At 41.8% G+C, this 14,851-nt stretch overlaps 2 protein-coding genes across 3 annotated transcripts in view; one reads left to right on the top strand and one right to left on the bottom strand.

Moving 5' to 3' along the window:
• LOC111656137 (neurabin-2-like) overlaps nucleotides 1-7,645 on the bottom strand; it is a 19,955-nt gene extending 12,310 nt beyond the window's left edge. The window contains exons 1-2 of the mRNA XM_023407728.2: nucleotides 7,560-7,645; nucleotides 5,861-7,314 (exon numbers count right to left, since the gene is read on the bottom strand). Of these exons, the coding sequence (XP_023263496.1) occupies nucleotides 5,861-7,201 (1,341 nt within the window). The 5' untranslated portion in view covers nucleotides 7,202-7,314; nucleotides 7,560-7,645. The remainder of the gene's footprint in view (nucleotides 1-5,860; nucleotides 7,315-7,559) is intronic.
• Nucleotides 7,646-10,212: 2,567 nt separating this feature from the next.
• sgca (sarcoglycan, alpha) lies at nucleotides 10,213-14,708 on the top strand. Of its 2 annotated transcripts, XM_023407826.2 has the most exons (11): nucleotides 10,213-10,335; nucleotides 10,596-10,724; nucleotides 10,840-10,991; nucleotides 11,961-12,027; nucleotides 12,143-12,341; nucleotides 12,432-12,600; nucleotides 12,818-13,026; nucleotides 13,130-13,156; nucleotides 14,020-14,196; nucleotides 14,342-14,368; nucleotides 14,509-14,708. In XM_023407826.2, exons 1-11 carry the CDS (start codon nucleotides 10,299-10,301, stop codon nucleotides 14,513-14,515), a joined length of 1,200 nt encoding a protein of 399 aa, XP_023263594.1. In that variant the 5' UTR covers nucleotides 10,213-10,298; the 3' UTR covers nucleotides 14,516-14,708. The 2 variants fall into 2 exon arrangements, with proteins under 2 accessions (XP_023263594.1, XP_087030528.1); XM_087174402.1 differs by lacking the exon at nucleotides 14,509-14,708 and having other exon boundaries at nucleotides 14,342-14,372.
• Nucleotides 14,709-14,851: the final 143 nt, after the last annotated feature.

Here is a 14,851-nt window from a genome sequence, read left to right as displayed (position 1 = left end):
GGGGGGTCGGGCAGGGCTGGAGAAGGACACTGTTCCAGTTGTGGCAGATAGTAGGTCAGAGGAGCTAACAGATGGCCAGGAAACTCCCTTCCTCCCTCCCTCTGCTACTAGCCGCCTGGGATGTCCTACAAAAGCTCTGTGGGCAGCTAGCTCGAGCCACTCACCAGCTAACAGATTGTGTTTGCGTCTATAAAGAGCACCCACTTGGGACTATAAAGGGTATTAAAAACAGCCAGTAAGTGACAACTAACATTTTACAATGCAGTTGCCGTGACAGAGAGATGGGTAAATGATAGAGCTGCTCTGGAGGCCTCTGCTCTCCAACAGTGTGGTTCTATCTTGATGGCCCTCTGGCTACAATGTAATTGGGTAACACTGTGGTAGTGTAACTAGCAAGTCCCCCCACCCCCCACCCCAACCCCCCACATCCCACAGCAGCATGTTAACTGTGTTTCTTTCCCTCTTAACTCTCCAAAAACAGATCTAATTTTGGATTCAGCCAATAGAATGTGTGGAGGTGGTGCCATTGGTTTTTCACAACAGAAATAGCGCTTCCACTCTGTCTCTCCGCATACTGTAGCACCCAACCTTCCATAATTTTTATTATCCAGTCTATTCTTGCAATTATTTCAACTAGTTTCAGGCATGTGAGCCTCACTACTACTCTCCATTTCTACCTTAAATGCCAAAGTGATTTAAGGTGATTACCATGCATAATGTGAGATCTGTGAAATGGCTGCTGTTACTGTCTTTGTGTGCCTCGCTGTTCTGTGTATATGTTTTCTTAGGGTCAGAATGCCTGTGTGATACTTCATCAAGCTGTCAAAGTTAGGCATATGAAGACCAAAAGAAGCACTTTTCCTGTGAACAGTTTAATGACACCACCATTAATTGCTTTCCCAACCACCACAGGTTAAACATGGCCAGAAGTGGCAGGTAATTGCTTCTAAATCCTCCTAAAATTGGGGGGTTAATCCAGATCCCAGATGTGCAACACGCAGACAGAAAATAAGGATGTGGCCCTGGGTGCCATCGCCCCCAGCCAACAAAATGGATATGGTAGCTTTGTCACGGTAACGGTTGCATGCCACCAGAGCCCATCTATTTTGGCAGGCCAGTCTTTGGTCAGCAGTCATGTTTAGGCTTAGCGCTGACTCTGGGGATAGACACAGCAGCATGAGAATAAGGTCAGCAATAGAGAACTGAATAGCACTATAATATGTGGAGGGATACAGACTCTTTATAACTACATATTTTATAAGTTTGGTATATTACACATGAATATTTATGTTGTTATTCATATCAATATTCTGCACATTACTATTGTAATTTCCTTATTATATTTGATCATATTTAGCAGTCACTTTACTGCCATGGTAAAGCATTTTATATTTTCTATATATATCAAATATATTTACACGTTACATTGTCTGTTTTGCACATGAGCACGTTCACATTCATGTACACAGATCTAGGGAATTTTATTCCATTTTCTTTTGCATATTATTTTATTTTTTAACACTTTACATTACAGTTGCCATTGACTTCCATTGTTGTCCAAATGATTAAAAACTCATAAATGAGAGACACCGTTGCACTATATAACATGTTCCTTCACTATCATGAACATTGGAACTGAAGTTTATTTTGAGCACTAAATTTGCATAAATCCGCATATGAAAATAGTCCCCAACAAATAGGGAAAGTATAGTATCTCAAAGTATTGATATTGTTCATTTAGATCTTTTGATTAGATTTGTTGACAGTAAGAAAACATCAGCCTTTTTCTTTAATTTATCCCTGTAAATCTTCACTGCTCCATACAATACAGGCATAACCTTACAGATCACTGTAACCACCGCCTGTTGTTTTTTTGTTTTTTTTTTACACTTGACAACATGATGGCAGGTTGGACAAGACACAACATCACTCAGACATAATGAGCACCACATTGCATAACGTGGCTTGTCGCAGTAACCTGAGCGAGTGGGCACACCACGTAAAATGCTTGCAACCCACCACCACTGCAGGACTGAGAAGTGGGACAGAGTGACCTTGCTGATAATCTGTCTGCTCTCCCACCCCTCCTGGCTGTGAGTAATGCACTGTATGAAATACTGCAGGCCCGCTGAGTCTAAGTAACAGACAGTTTGAGGATACCTTGACATATGGTGATGTATTACCTCTCCCCAGGCGATCCCTCATCGGCTGACCTGAGCGGCGAACACAAACCACCAAAGGTTGCATTTTGGGTAATGTGATAGCAGCCTTAAAAAATGCGATTTTCCTCCATCTATGTTTGTCAAATTTCAAAAACCCTCAGTTTATTACAATATGAGAACAGTCATCGTTTGTGCTAATGATATAGTGCGAAAGAAAATCATAAGTGTTCTTTGAGCAGGCTGGCAGGACTGCTGTTCAGAGTTGCGTAGGCAGCAGAAACCCACGAGAAAGTGTGTGTGTGTGTGTGTGTGTGTTGTGATGCTGATTTTGGGAGGGGGGTAAAAAAGTGTAAGAGTCGGCTAGGTGATGAGGGAGCAAGGTGATTCTGATGCATGAAAAATAAATCTGATTATTTTTAGTTTCGTGGGAACACAGTGCAAATCCAGTAGAGATTATCTTACGCTTTTTTTTTTTGAAAAAAGCTCTCTACCAACAATAGGATAAATAATTAAAAAATCACTACATGCCAGCAGACTAACATCATGAACTACAGTGCACTGATGCTGAGTGATATAAAATGAAGCCAAAACAAACACGCTAAAAAAAATAAATAAGACATGAGAGGCTACTTCCTGTGTTCAACAAGGAGGCAGCCCCTGAAAAGCGAGGCAAGTCTGTGACGATAACAATGCTGCTATTTTTACTAACAGTAGGAGACTGGTGACAAAGAGCGAAAAGGAGAAAAGAAGGAGCGAGAAAAAGAGTGTCAGGAGGAGCAAACAAAGGCTCTAGTGTGAACTCTACCCGAAGCAGAACTGCTATTTTTGCCAGTTTGGGAGGACAGACAGACAGAGAGACAGACAGACAGACAGACAGACATACAGAGAGGAGCGTTCAGTGTAAAACAGGGACAAAGAAAGACATGCGCCCAGACATCCAACCGCCATCACCACAACAAGACTCAACTGTGGCCAAAAGCTGCACAGAGGGGAAATATGCACTAAAAATGGGCACTTCCTGTTTGGAAGAGAAACAAACTGACACTGTGACTTAAGAGCTGGCAGTTATACAGTCGCATGACATTTGAGCTGCATAATAACACCCCTCCCATTTGACCTCAACAACCCCCCCCCCACCACCACCCCAGTCTTTTACTCTCATCCACCCCTGCATCAATCTCCATAACAAAGGCCACAATGATACAGTGTGAAAGGACACAGTGGGAGGTTATTCTCTGATGATGGCTGTAGGGTCACAACCAAATTCTGCTTTTTATGACTTCTTTATGGCACCATACATAATGCTTCCTCCTGCTATCCATCTTTGATCTCACGAGGATAAAATAATGTGACAGATATCCGTTTTTCCCTTTTCCTTCTGTATTACACTTGCATGATGGGCATGCTAAGCTCAGGGCATGATTTAAATGGGATTCATGGGATTTTTCAGCAGGAGGGGAGACAGTTTGTTTCCTCCAGATTGTGTGGATATTAGAGCTCAACAATAGCTAATCACAGATATGTCAGTATTACATTTCCCATAGTAATTGTTGTATGTTTTATAGGCTGCATTTCTTATTTTTTTAATTCAAGTTTAAAATTATGTTTTTACTTGTAGACATTATCGAGAAGTAGAAGTATTATTTAAAGGTTCCTTGTGGATACATGTTTATGTTTCTCCTCAAGACACATTATGTGTACCCTTGATGCCTGACAAACGTGTTGTATGCATTTCCTTCCTCATAAAAACATTTGCAAGGCTTTATGTATTTTGCAACTCGCATTGATTGTCACATTGTCTAGTAATCTCCTTCTTCTTCTCTGCCTTTAGCTGAACTGAGCTTAAGTGCAACATTTGTTGGCACATTATGACCAACAACTGTCCACAAGGTGCCTTTCATTTTCAGTGGCGTTTACTACTTTAAATTTCATACTGTCGTATTTACCGTAAAAGGCTCTAAAAACCAGTTGTCTCAATTAGATTCTTACAATGAGGGATTTGGGACACACATAAACACACTATTATCCAATGGTTTATGGCAGTTTGGCTCTGTTGGAAAAACATGATGTCACATATTTCCATGTACCAATCAGCGTGTTTTTGAATAGCAACTTAATAATAAAATTCACTATGTTTAGTCACAAATATTGAATTGTAGACATTTTGAAACCAAGCTTTCAAGTGCTCCAAATATGCCATATTTACCGTCACTATCATCTTAGTTAAGGTGGTTAGATATTAAAGGAGCAGTACAACATTTTGGGATATATGCTTGGTGCTTTAGAGGTTCTGTAAGGTTGGTTTAGTTACATTTGTACAGAGCCAGGCCACTTGTTACCCTTAATTCCAGTCTTTGTGCTATGCTATAAAGCTAACCTAGCTGGCTGCTGGTTGTGGCCTATTTACCATAAAGACACAAGAGTGTTATCAGTCTACTCATCTAATTCTCAGCTAGAAAACGAATTGTGACATTTTCCCAAATTGTTGAACAGTTTCTCTCAAAAGTTTACTGCTCAGGTCTGCATTACATTGCCTTAGTTCAGATCTTTGTCACAACTCTTTTATAGCCAAATATGAAGGATTGTTGCTGAAGCTGTTTATGTTTAGTAATGTCCACCTATTTTCCATTATCTGATATTTTTAAACTCTTGCATTTTGAAATATCAGGCCAAGTGACTAAGGCACTGCTGGCTGATGTGCAGCCATGAGAAGAGAGCAAGAGCAACTTTCAACTTGAGTGGTCATGATATGGGACAGGAGCCCTTAGTCACTGAAATGGCTTTCTGTGTGAGGGAATGTGTTTGTGATGTACAGTGTCAGGGCTCACTTTAGTCTCTGTATGCCTCAAACTTCAAGGCAGAGCCGAGCAGCGAGACTGAGCTGCAGAGGATCCGATGCTCTTCTACGGATCATTAAACCACCCCCAGACACAGAGAGACACTTTAAATCAACTCTACCTCCTCCTCCTCCTCCTCCTTGTCTCTCCTCCTCTCTCATCTCACTGGTCCAAGAAGAGATCACAGTTTCTTTTCTCGCTTCCTCTCTCTCGCTCTCACACATAAAAACACTCCATTCCTCATTCAGCTCCTCACACACTGTCCACCGACCTTTCATTGGCCATGGCAGAGTATTCACTTTTCTAAAAACAGGGCTAATTATCCAGGCCTTTTTGCCCCCCCCCCCAGCAATTATTTACTGAAGTAGCTCCCACCACATTTCAGATAAGTATCTACATCGCAGTTCTTTAGGGGCCCATGTCAGCTGCACAGTAGGAATGCAGGATCATGCATTAACTACTGTGGAGGGAGGGTGTTAGTAGTGTGCAAAGCCCCGTGTTGAAACAGGGTAAAATCAAAATGTCAGCATCATTTTGACACCAGCAGAAGCTGAGTGAGTTCATTAAAACAGCTGACAGCGACACTGGCTGACTGTACCACAGTAGATAAGCTTTAAGGTCAAGTCCAACCGGCCTCACAACACACAGGATGAAAAAAAAAATCAAACACACACACACACACACACACACACACACACACACACACACACACCAGAATACAGACATTACTACTAAGCAGATCTCAACAACTCAGCCCAATTAAGCAAGTCTCTGAGGATATAGTCTCAAAGATAGTGTCTTCATGTTCTACCTGCAATATTTAATATTAATTCTGTGTTTTCCCAGAGCATATATCCTCACCTTGATGGGATCCATGCTGAAGCGGATCTTCCTGGAAGCAGGCGGGCTCTCCTCAGCAGGCAGCCCAGCAATCTCCACACAGCTGGACTCAGGCTCGTAGCGGTCATCGCCGTCATCTTCCTCTTCGTCCACCTGGCTTCCTCCAAAGTCCTCCCCCACTGCGCTGTAGGTACTGATATCCACAGAGTCTCGGCCCGACTGGTCGTCTCTCAGAGTCCTGTCGTCGTCCTCCTCAGCATCCCTTGCCATCTCACCTCCCTTTAGAGAGCTTTGCTTCTGAGCAGCAGCTTCTCCATTCTCCACAGAAATGTGGATGTCACCTTGCAGTGATGTGCTGCTAGGCTCACTGGCCCCGGGGTGTTCCTCAGGTTTGAGCTCAGCTTTGGCCTTAACACCTGCATCTGAAACAGTCTTTCCTCTATGCTCATTTGGCTCTCCTACATTACTGGAAAGTTCAGTAGTTAGGGCGCTTTGGCCCCCATTTATACTTTCAGATGGGGGAGTCACCCTCCCCCTGGGGCCCTCTTGGCCTTTCTGAAAGCTTAGCTCTTCCTCCTGGCTGCCTGCTACAAAGGCACTAACCCTCTTTGTGATTATTTTGGAGTTCAACACACCCACCTTGGCGCTGACCCCTCGAGCGGGGAGCGGTGGGGTAGAGGAGAGGCGGTGGAGGTTGTTCCGGAGCTCGGCTGCCCGTTCAAACACAGCACTGAGCTGGCTGACTGTAGGGGACACAGCCTCACTGGTGTCCAGGCTGTCCAGGGACTCTGTGCTGCCATTGAAACGAGCCACCACGTCCAACCGGCCATCCTGGAAGCCTGAGGCCTTGTCTGTCTTCAGTAGGACTCTGGTGGTGGCCAGCTTCTCCTGCTGTTGCTTCTCTTGCTGCTGCTCGAAGATGCGGCGTGTCTCCTGCAGCTTGGAGTAGCTTGGCGACGAGGCCCGCTGGTGCCCGTTTTCTGGTTTGGTGTCGAACTTGCTGACGCGCTCAGACACGGTGGACCCGAGCTTCAACAGCGCGCTGTGGTCCACGTTCTCGTTCAGGCTCCCGGCTCTGGGGAGGGAGAGGCGCACCGATTTGTCGGCGTTCCTGGTGGCGTCCTCTCCCTCTGCATCGGCTGGGGATGTGGTCTGCATCTGCTGGAACATGTTTTTGATACGGTGCACGTTGGAGCCGTACCTGCGCCCTCGGGGGCCCTCCTGCATGTCCCCATTCGCAGCATTGTCTTTGACGGGCTTCAGGGCCTGCATCCCCGCCTCGTACGCGTTCCTGTGCGGGGATGGGCTCCTGAGCGTAGAGCCAGAGCCGGTGCTCTTGGATGTGGATTCGGTCTTCATCATGGTCAGTCAAGCGTCGCAATGGATGCTCAGCGACGGCATGTCTCCTTTCTCAACCCCCGGTGTCAAATCTGTTTTATCCACCAGCAGCCGATAGTTGCGAGGTGGCGCCCAGACTAAACCGGCAGATGGGGAGAAACAAAAACAACAGATCGCATTAAAGGCCTGCTTGCATCCGCTGCAATTCTCGTCCAATGCTACGGAGAAAGTGTGCACGATGCATCTGTCATTAGCTCGCTTGCAGTTACACAATGAAAACCTAACCTTCACAGATAATTGCATTAGTCATTAAAAATATTTGCACAGAAAAGTAGAACAGTAATGACCGCGGATTTGCCGCAGCTGACGACAGATTGCTTACGTTTAATCCCTTTTTACAGACAGCATCATTTTGATCTCCTCATTCTGTGAGCTGCAGATTTCTGGTCCTCCTCTCGTAGCGGCAGAGTGCTGCTGCATGGAGGAGGGAGCAGCTGGGTCTTAGTGCCAGACACTTACACAGCCTGACAACAGCCTGTGCTAATTTATTATCCTTAGCAGAAGTGCATTAACTGTAAAACTTGTGTTGTAGTGAGTGATGGCTGTTTCACTTCTGACAGTAGATCAGTGACTCCCTACCAGAGGTACTTTACAGTGGGCTCCAAAAGTCTGAGACCACTTTTCCACCTGAACAGGAAAAGTGGTCTCAGACTTTTGGAGCCCACTTAGAATGCCTGAGGGGTCCTTGTGCAGAGGTGGATTATGTGGTAACTAGCAAATAAGTTTAAACAGTTGAAAAGAAATGGATTCTTTTAACGTTAAAGAGTTCTGGAGGTATGTATAAACAGTTGGAAGAGCTAACTAGCTAAAAGTAATTGGGAAAAATATTAAATGAATAAATTGTTGAAAAAGATGGTTACAATTTAATGGGGAAGAGTGGAAAAAGGCTAAAAGTAATATATAAATAAAAAAGCTAGAGGCTAGAGAAGCTAATGGATTAACAGAAATTGTAGGTTATAAGTGGTGGATATGTGGCTGAAATAGCTAGTTAATGGCAAAACTGAAAATGTTGGAAGAAAAAGGAAAAGTTAATGGTTAAAACATTTAAGGGTAATGGATTAACAGTCTGTTAACAGATTGTTAGCTTGAAAATAAAATTAGGGGTTCAAACAACAGTAGGCTAATAACTGTAAGGGAAAAGTTATGAGGAAAAAGGCTAAAGTAGTAAATGAGTGGCTGAAACAACAGTAATAACTCTTAGCTAAATAAAAGTAATGGATAAATAGTTGAAATTATGAGTTAAAAGTGGTGGATAATTGGCTGTTATAGTTAGCTAATGGTGAAATGGCAAAAGTAAATGGAAGATAGTTAGCTAAAAGTTATGAGGAAAAATGCTAAAGTAGTAAATGAGTGGCTTAAACAACCGTTATAACTGTTAGTTAAATAAATGTGGTGGAAAAACTAAAAGCAATGGTTAAACAATTGTAATGGATAAACTGTCATTTCAGGTGGTAGCAGTATATGCACCTGACCAAATTGCCCCCTCATCACCTACAAAAATACAGTTTCCTACAGAAATACTAAATGGCCAACAGAAACCCTATTACCGTTGTTATTATGAATCACATTTACTGTTTGCCTGGGAGACCCCCTGGAAAACCACAGTGAGCTAGCGGCTACCGGTGGCTACTAAGCTAACCGACTCGCATTAGGACCCAGTAAAACTTCACTCACGTCAAACCTCCTTGGCCAATAACACATCCGTTATTTGCAGCCACATTGTTGCTTCCCGCATTCTGCATCTGTGCTGATAGATACATTAAATATTATCTCTGAATGTAGACAAAGCATTTCCCTTTTGAGGAGAGAGCTGGTTTTCAATCTAGCCACTGCTATCTCGGTTTTTAAACTATTACGGGAGCGCGATTCACCCACAAGGCCAACACACTCCTGCAGCTGTTTCACACAACATGAGCGACCTCGTTTCATGTTCACTTAAATGTCATCCACTGTCCCTTTTATCGTATTGGCAACTTTATTTCACAGCAGTTGAGGGTCTAGTCTGAAGGACATAACTAGATGAATAAGCAGGAGAGGACTGAGGTGCTGTCAAACAGGATGTAAGCCACTTTTCAGTAAGGCAGTAGTGCCATCTAGCTTCCTCATGAAAATGTTGTGTCTAACTGTGGCCTTAGCATAGCAAAGTGAGTCAGTGATTGAAAGTTTAAAAAAGGTCAATGAATAAAATAATTGTTTGTGTATATTAGACTAACTTTTACCTACAGTAAATGGAGGGTAAAATGATTTCCTAGATAGATGAAGTTAAAAAATACATTCATAGTTGCTATCTGATATCTGCAGACACAACACGTTACCCACCACCCCCTCAAGTGCAGTTTTACCAGTGGCAGAGGAAGCATTCAGATACTTTACTTGACTAAATGCACTAAGTAAAGTTTGTATAATCAGAAAAATGTACTTTAAGTATTGAAAGTAAAGGTACTCCATGTAGAACAATGTCCCCTGTGAGTGTTATACTGTTATCATTATTATTATTATTGATGCAATAATGTTAGCTGCAGCTCAACCAACTGTTACTTTTTAACCATAGGCCAATAAGTCTACAACTGATGATTATTTTCCATTATGGATTAATCTTCTGATTATATTCTCAAATTACTGATCATTTTTTTGTAAGTTGTAAAATTTTTGAGAAATGTTTATCATAATTACACACAGCCCAAAGACACCTTCACAATACTTGTTTTGTCCAACCAGCACCCTAAACCTCCGAATTATTTAAGATAAATTACAATTATTAAAAGAATTACCAGGAAATAACAGCAAATGGAAGTGGAAACGATTAAATTTGTGGCATTTAACAACGAAAATGACTCATTATTAGAATAATATAATAATCATTAAATCATTGACTGACAGTACATACTGTTGGTAGTTTAGCCTATAACAAAGCATCATATTTTAATAACTCACATTCACAGACTCATAGACACCCCTCCCGGATGTTATTAGGTGAGTGGAACAAAAATAGCCCTGACATGTCTTTTGCTGTGACCAAGCCCCTCTCCGCTTGGCTCTGTCAATCAAAAGCCAAAACAAGATGGCAGGCTGCAGGAGCTGGGTCTTCTTCTATACAGGCAAGTTTATTCCCAAAATCATTCAACTTCATGCAATATGACTACACTGGCAGGCCCTCTTCCTGTTGTAGTATCAGGTCTGTGGTTTGTAGTGTAAATCTATGGTCTTCAGCTGTCACGGACTGTATAGACCAAGCTGTTATCAGGGGGTGTGTTACATTTTGAAGTGAAGTTTAAGGATTTTCTTGATATGATTTTTTGACCATTCAGATGCATCTTTTGGTGCTTTTTTTTTTTTTTTTTTTTACATTTCCACACAGTTTGTGCTGTCAGTGTGTTTGGGGCCAATGCCGAGATCAAAGTTTCCACTCCTGTTGGGAAGTTATTTACATATGAGCTGATGAGAGAGACTTTCCAGAACGACTTTGAACCTTTGTCAAAACTCTACGGTAAGAACCCCAACCATTAATTCACCCTTCTCTCATTATTAAACAAAGTTACAAGCTATAGATTTTCTCATTGTATTTGTTTATTTCTCTGCTCCTGTTTTTGTATCTTATACAGCTGGGCGCTTGTATGATGACCCCATGATTTTTAAGTGCAACAGGCAGAATTACCCAGACCTACCAGAGTGGCTGCGCTTCACCCAAAGACAGCCCTATGATAATGGCTTCCTCTATGGCACACCAACATCAGCAGGAAAACATATAATTGAGGTATGAAGTCATTGATATTTGCTGTTTAGTTATATATTCTCACATTTTCCTGTCTCTGAATATAATGGGCCCAACATAGATAAGAGTTCCCTACAGTGGAGGCGAATCTGAAAAATATGCAGCTATCTGAAACATCAGTGGCAAATGTCAGTTTTTGTTGTCAAACCCTCAGAGACAAAAGCTTGTTTTTCTCTCTAGAGCTGCTATTTTGAACCCAACATTAAAAATTCAGTAGGAAACATATCTTTGAAGAATGAGAGATAGGAATTTCTCAAGTGTCCCTTTGGTCTCAATCAAAGAGAATGTAGTACAGCTTGAAAACATGCTACATTACCACAGATTATAGCTGTACCTATAATTCAGAAAACTGACCATACTGACAAATTACAGCCTTTTCCAGGTTGATTTTGGTTCATGTTTGCCAACTTTCTACGCATTATTTTTTGTCTTTGTTTAGCATCATTTAAATTGTCCCCACCCCATAGGCATGGTATCCTAATTCAGTACAAACTCAGCTATTAATCTGTTTTCTCATTGTCATTTTTCAAGTGTCAATTTGCAAGGTGCCTGAAACACATTACAATCGACATAGGCACTTTAAAAAATGACAAATCTTTAGTTATAATCCCTCAAAACACTATTAAAGCTTCTTTTTGTGCCACTTTCATTGAAAGTCAATGTACACCTGTAAATCACTAAATATTTTACTATTAAAAGTTATTTTCAAAAAAATGTTTTACGGTCTAAAGATGTGAATTAGATGGTGTGTGAAAGTCCCACAGAGGATGCCAGAGGGTTATGGCATTCTGGGGAAATAAAGGAAATCCGTAACCAATGCAGAAGCAGACAAGGCAGGTTGATGGGAAGTAAATGTACACTCATCACAAACCAACAGTGAAATAATATCTGGGGATGGATTGGAAAACTGATAACTTTGATGCTAATTGACTCTCATGCTTTTTCTGACAGATCTATGCTGTTAACAAGCGGAGCTATGAAACTGCCAGACACATACTTGTGATCAGAGTCACTGCACGTATGTATGATTTCACTGATATCACAAATGCACAGCACAGCGATGGCAATAATGAATGAGAATATATGAGGGGAACTACAGATAACATGTGGTGCATCACTGCTGTCCCTCACAGAGGACATGTTACCCTATCAAGCCGAGTTCTTCATCAAGCTGCGGGAGATTGAGAGGGTGCTGCCCTCTTCTGTTCAGGATGAGATAAAGCAGGATTTACAGAAGCTGTGGAACACAGAGGCCTTGGAAATTGTTAATATAACTAACGCCCTTGACCGTGGCGGAAGAGTTCCCCTCCCTCTCGCAGGACACTTTGAAGGGTAAACAGAGAGATTTGTGCAAACGTTTTCTTAAGTTTTAGCTTTGAAATATCAATAAAAAAATGCTCATTAAAATCTGTTTTGTGTAAGCGTGTATGTGAAGGTGGGGTCCGAGGAGTATTTCTCCGACTGTCTCCTGAGGGTCCTGACACCAGAGCACCAGAAGCAGTGCACAGCAGGGGCCAGAGTCAAGTCCCCGGGAGGCTGTAACTTCTGCCGCATTCCCAGCAACTGTATCACCTGGTGCAAGACGGAGCTGGTGAGGCCTGACGAGACGCTTGGATGTTCATGTGGGAATATCTTTTAAATGAAAATAGATATACAACACATGATATATGTGAATGAGCATGCTGTGGTTGTGTAAGGATTTAGTGTTGAAACACAATGGCCCAATAAGAGTCCCATAATCTGCGGCTGTGTGTCTCACATAAACAGAAGAAAGACTGTGACGTCTCCCCTCTCTCTCCCTGCTGCAGTTTGATCTGAAAAAGCAGGAGCCGACTCCACCTGCTCCCACGATGGGCTCGGGGATACTGGAGGATGGAGGTGTCTTCGACCCTCCTGAGTCTCCCCCAAGCAGAGACTACTTCCCGGACTACATCGTGACAGTGATCGTGCCCCTGATCCTCGCCATCATCCTGTGTCTGCTGCTGGCCTACATCATGTACGGCCGGCGAGAGGGAGTGTATGTATCTGTTTTGTAAATGAAAAATGTCATTGTCATAAAGGCTCAGTTCGCCAAATTACATTTTTCTAACATGACACCTTAATCTTTTTTTACTTTATAGTGCAAAAAGGAATGCAAGGACAAACCAGTAAGTACATTGAGTTTTCCACTGCTCTCTGACTGATGCTGTTAACAGACTTAACACAAAACATTTTTCACTCTGCATAATGAATACCTTTACTTCTGATCTAAGTGTGGAACAGAGTATTTCTACATTGTTGTTTTGGTACATTTACTTAAAGGAAACATCTGAATACTTCCACCACTTGCATTAATAACATACATGAGAGATTAGTCAGCCATCATTTTGTTTCAGCCTTTTAAACACCCGTTTATAAATATTATTATCACCAGAACACTGAAGACAAACTTAATACATATTTGCAATGGTGGAAGAAGTATTTAGATCATATTTAGATATTATAAGGTTCCAGGTTCTGCAGTAAAATGGTCCCTGTGACTGATATACTATTATATATGGCACTATTTGATGGTTAATACCTATGCATAATGTGTAAGCAGCATTTTACTGTATTTTACTATTTTTTACATAGTTAGGTATCTTAGTCAGGTGGTTCCCAATCAAGGGGTTGGGCCGCCAATGGGTCAAAAGTTAATTCTGGCAGGTCATGATGATGATGATGATGATTGGGTAGTAATAATAAATGTTATTGTATGGTTATTTAAATGAAACTATGTTGGAAGTTGGTGGAACAACTCTTTATAACAAATCTTTATTAATACATTCTATTTTTTAAGCTAATTGTGTGTTTTTTAAAGTCAAAAATCAAGTATCCGAAAAGTACCAATTAGTAACTGCCACCTTAATGGTTGAAGCAGACAACCAACACTTTCAGACAATTTGAGTGTATTTGAGTCTCATTGATCTAACACGGAAAGGTTGTAGAAAAAATCACACACATAATGTACGTGACGTCCTGTTTGCTGCAGAATTCAGCTGTACCACCACTACACCATTCACGATAACACAGATGAGCTGAGGAACATGGCTGGAAACCGAGGTGCTCCTCCACCTCTGTCCACGCTGCCCATGTTCAACAGCCGGACTTTGGAGAGGGCTCCGCCACCGCGCTATGACAGCCCCGTCCCCCTCATTATGGCCCAGCAGTAAGACCCTCACCCACTCATTCTCACCATTTATTCACAGATCTATTATCGTTGTCACCAGCAATCCCCGTCCTGTTTCTGTTATTGTTACTGAGTCCTGCAAAGTCATTCAATTCGTATTTGTTTTACTCTTGTGTTTTCATAGTGATCCCTACTGTGAAACACTGCCCAGGTAAACAAACTCATGCATCATTCTGGTCTATATTTAGACTTCTAAGGTTCTTTTTTTGTTGTTGTTTTTTTTTTAAACTATTTTTGATGATCCAAAGCATTCAAAAAGCACAGACTAATTGCATTGTTTCTTTTTTGCAGAAAATAAGAACAATGATGGATAAAGTGTCATTCTTGCAGTCAGTATATTGCTCTATATTTGCAGTGGGGAATTGTGTTTTTTCTTCTTTAGGTCCCATTCACATAAATGAAGAGTGTGCTGTTTTCCAAATTGTTATTTGACGTTTATGATTTTCTGTATTCCACCATCTTTCACTACTAATAAAAAATATTAAAAGCCACATATATTCAGTCACAGTTCTGTCCATTAACTAAGCCTAAGATGTTAGACGTGTAGTCAGTCTCTTGGTTGGAGGAGTAATTGGAGTAAAAGGAAAAGGCATTCACACTCACATTTCAGAGACGCTTGGCAGCTTGAGCAAGC

This window comes from Seriola lalandi, unplaced genomic scaffold (genome assembly GCF_002814215.2).
Source record: "Seriola lalandi dorsalis isolate HSWRI2012SDOR001 ecotype SW California unplaced genomic scaffold, Sedor1 jcf7180002054346, whole genome shotgun sequence".
Lineage (NCBI taxonomy): Eukaryota > Metazoa > Chordata > Actinopteri > Carangiformes > Carangidae > Seriola > Seriola lalandi.
The sequence above is the reverse complement of the archived record's forward strand: the minus strand, read 5'-3'. Positions and strand labels throughout refer to the sequence as shown.

Coding starts and splice junctions, on each gene's coding strand:
- sgca (XM_023407826.2), top strand. CDS start 10,299: ATGGCAGGCTGCAGGAGCTGGGTCTTCTTCTATACAG. Junction 10,336..10,595: donor CTGGGTCTTCTTCTATACAG/GCAAGTTTATTC, acceptor ATTTCCACACAG/TTTGTGCTGTCAGTGTGTTT. Junction 12,601..12,817: donor CCTGGTGCAAGACGGAGCTG/GTGAGGCCTGAC, acceptor TCCCTGCTGCAG/TTTGATCTGAAAAAGCAGGA.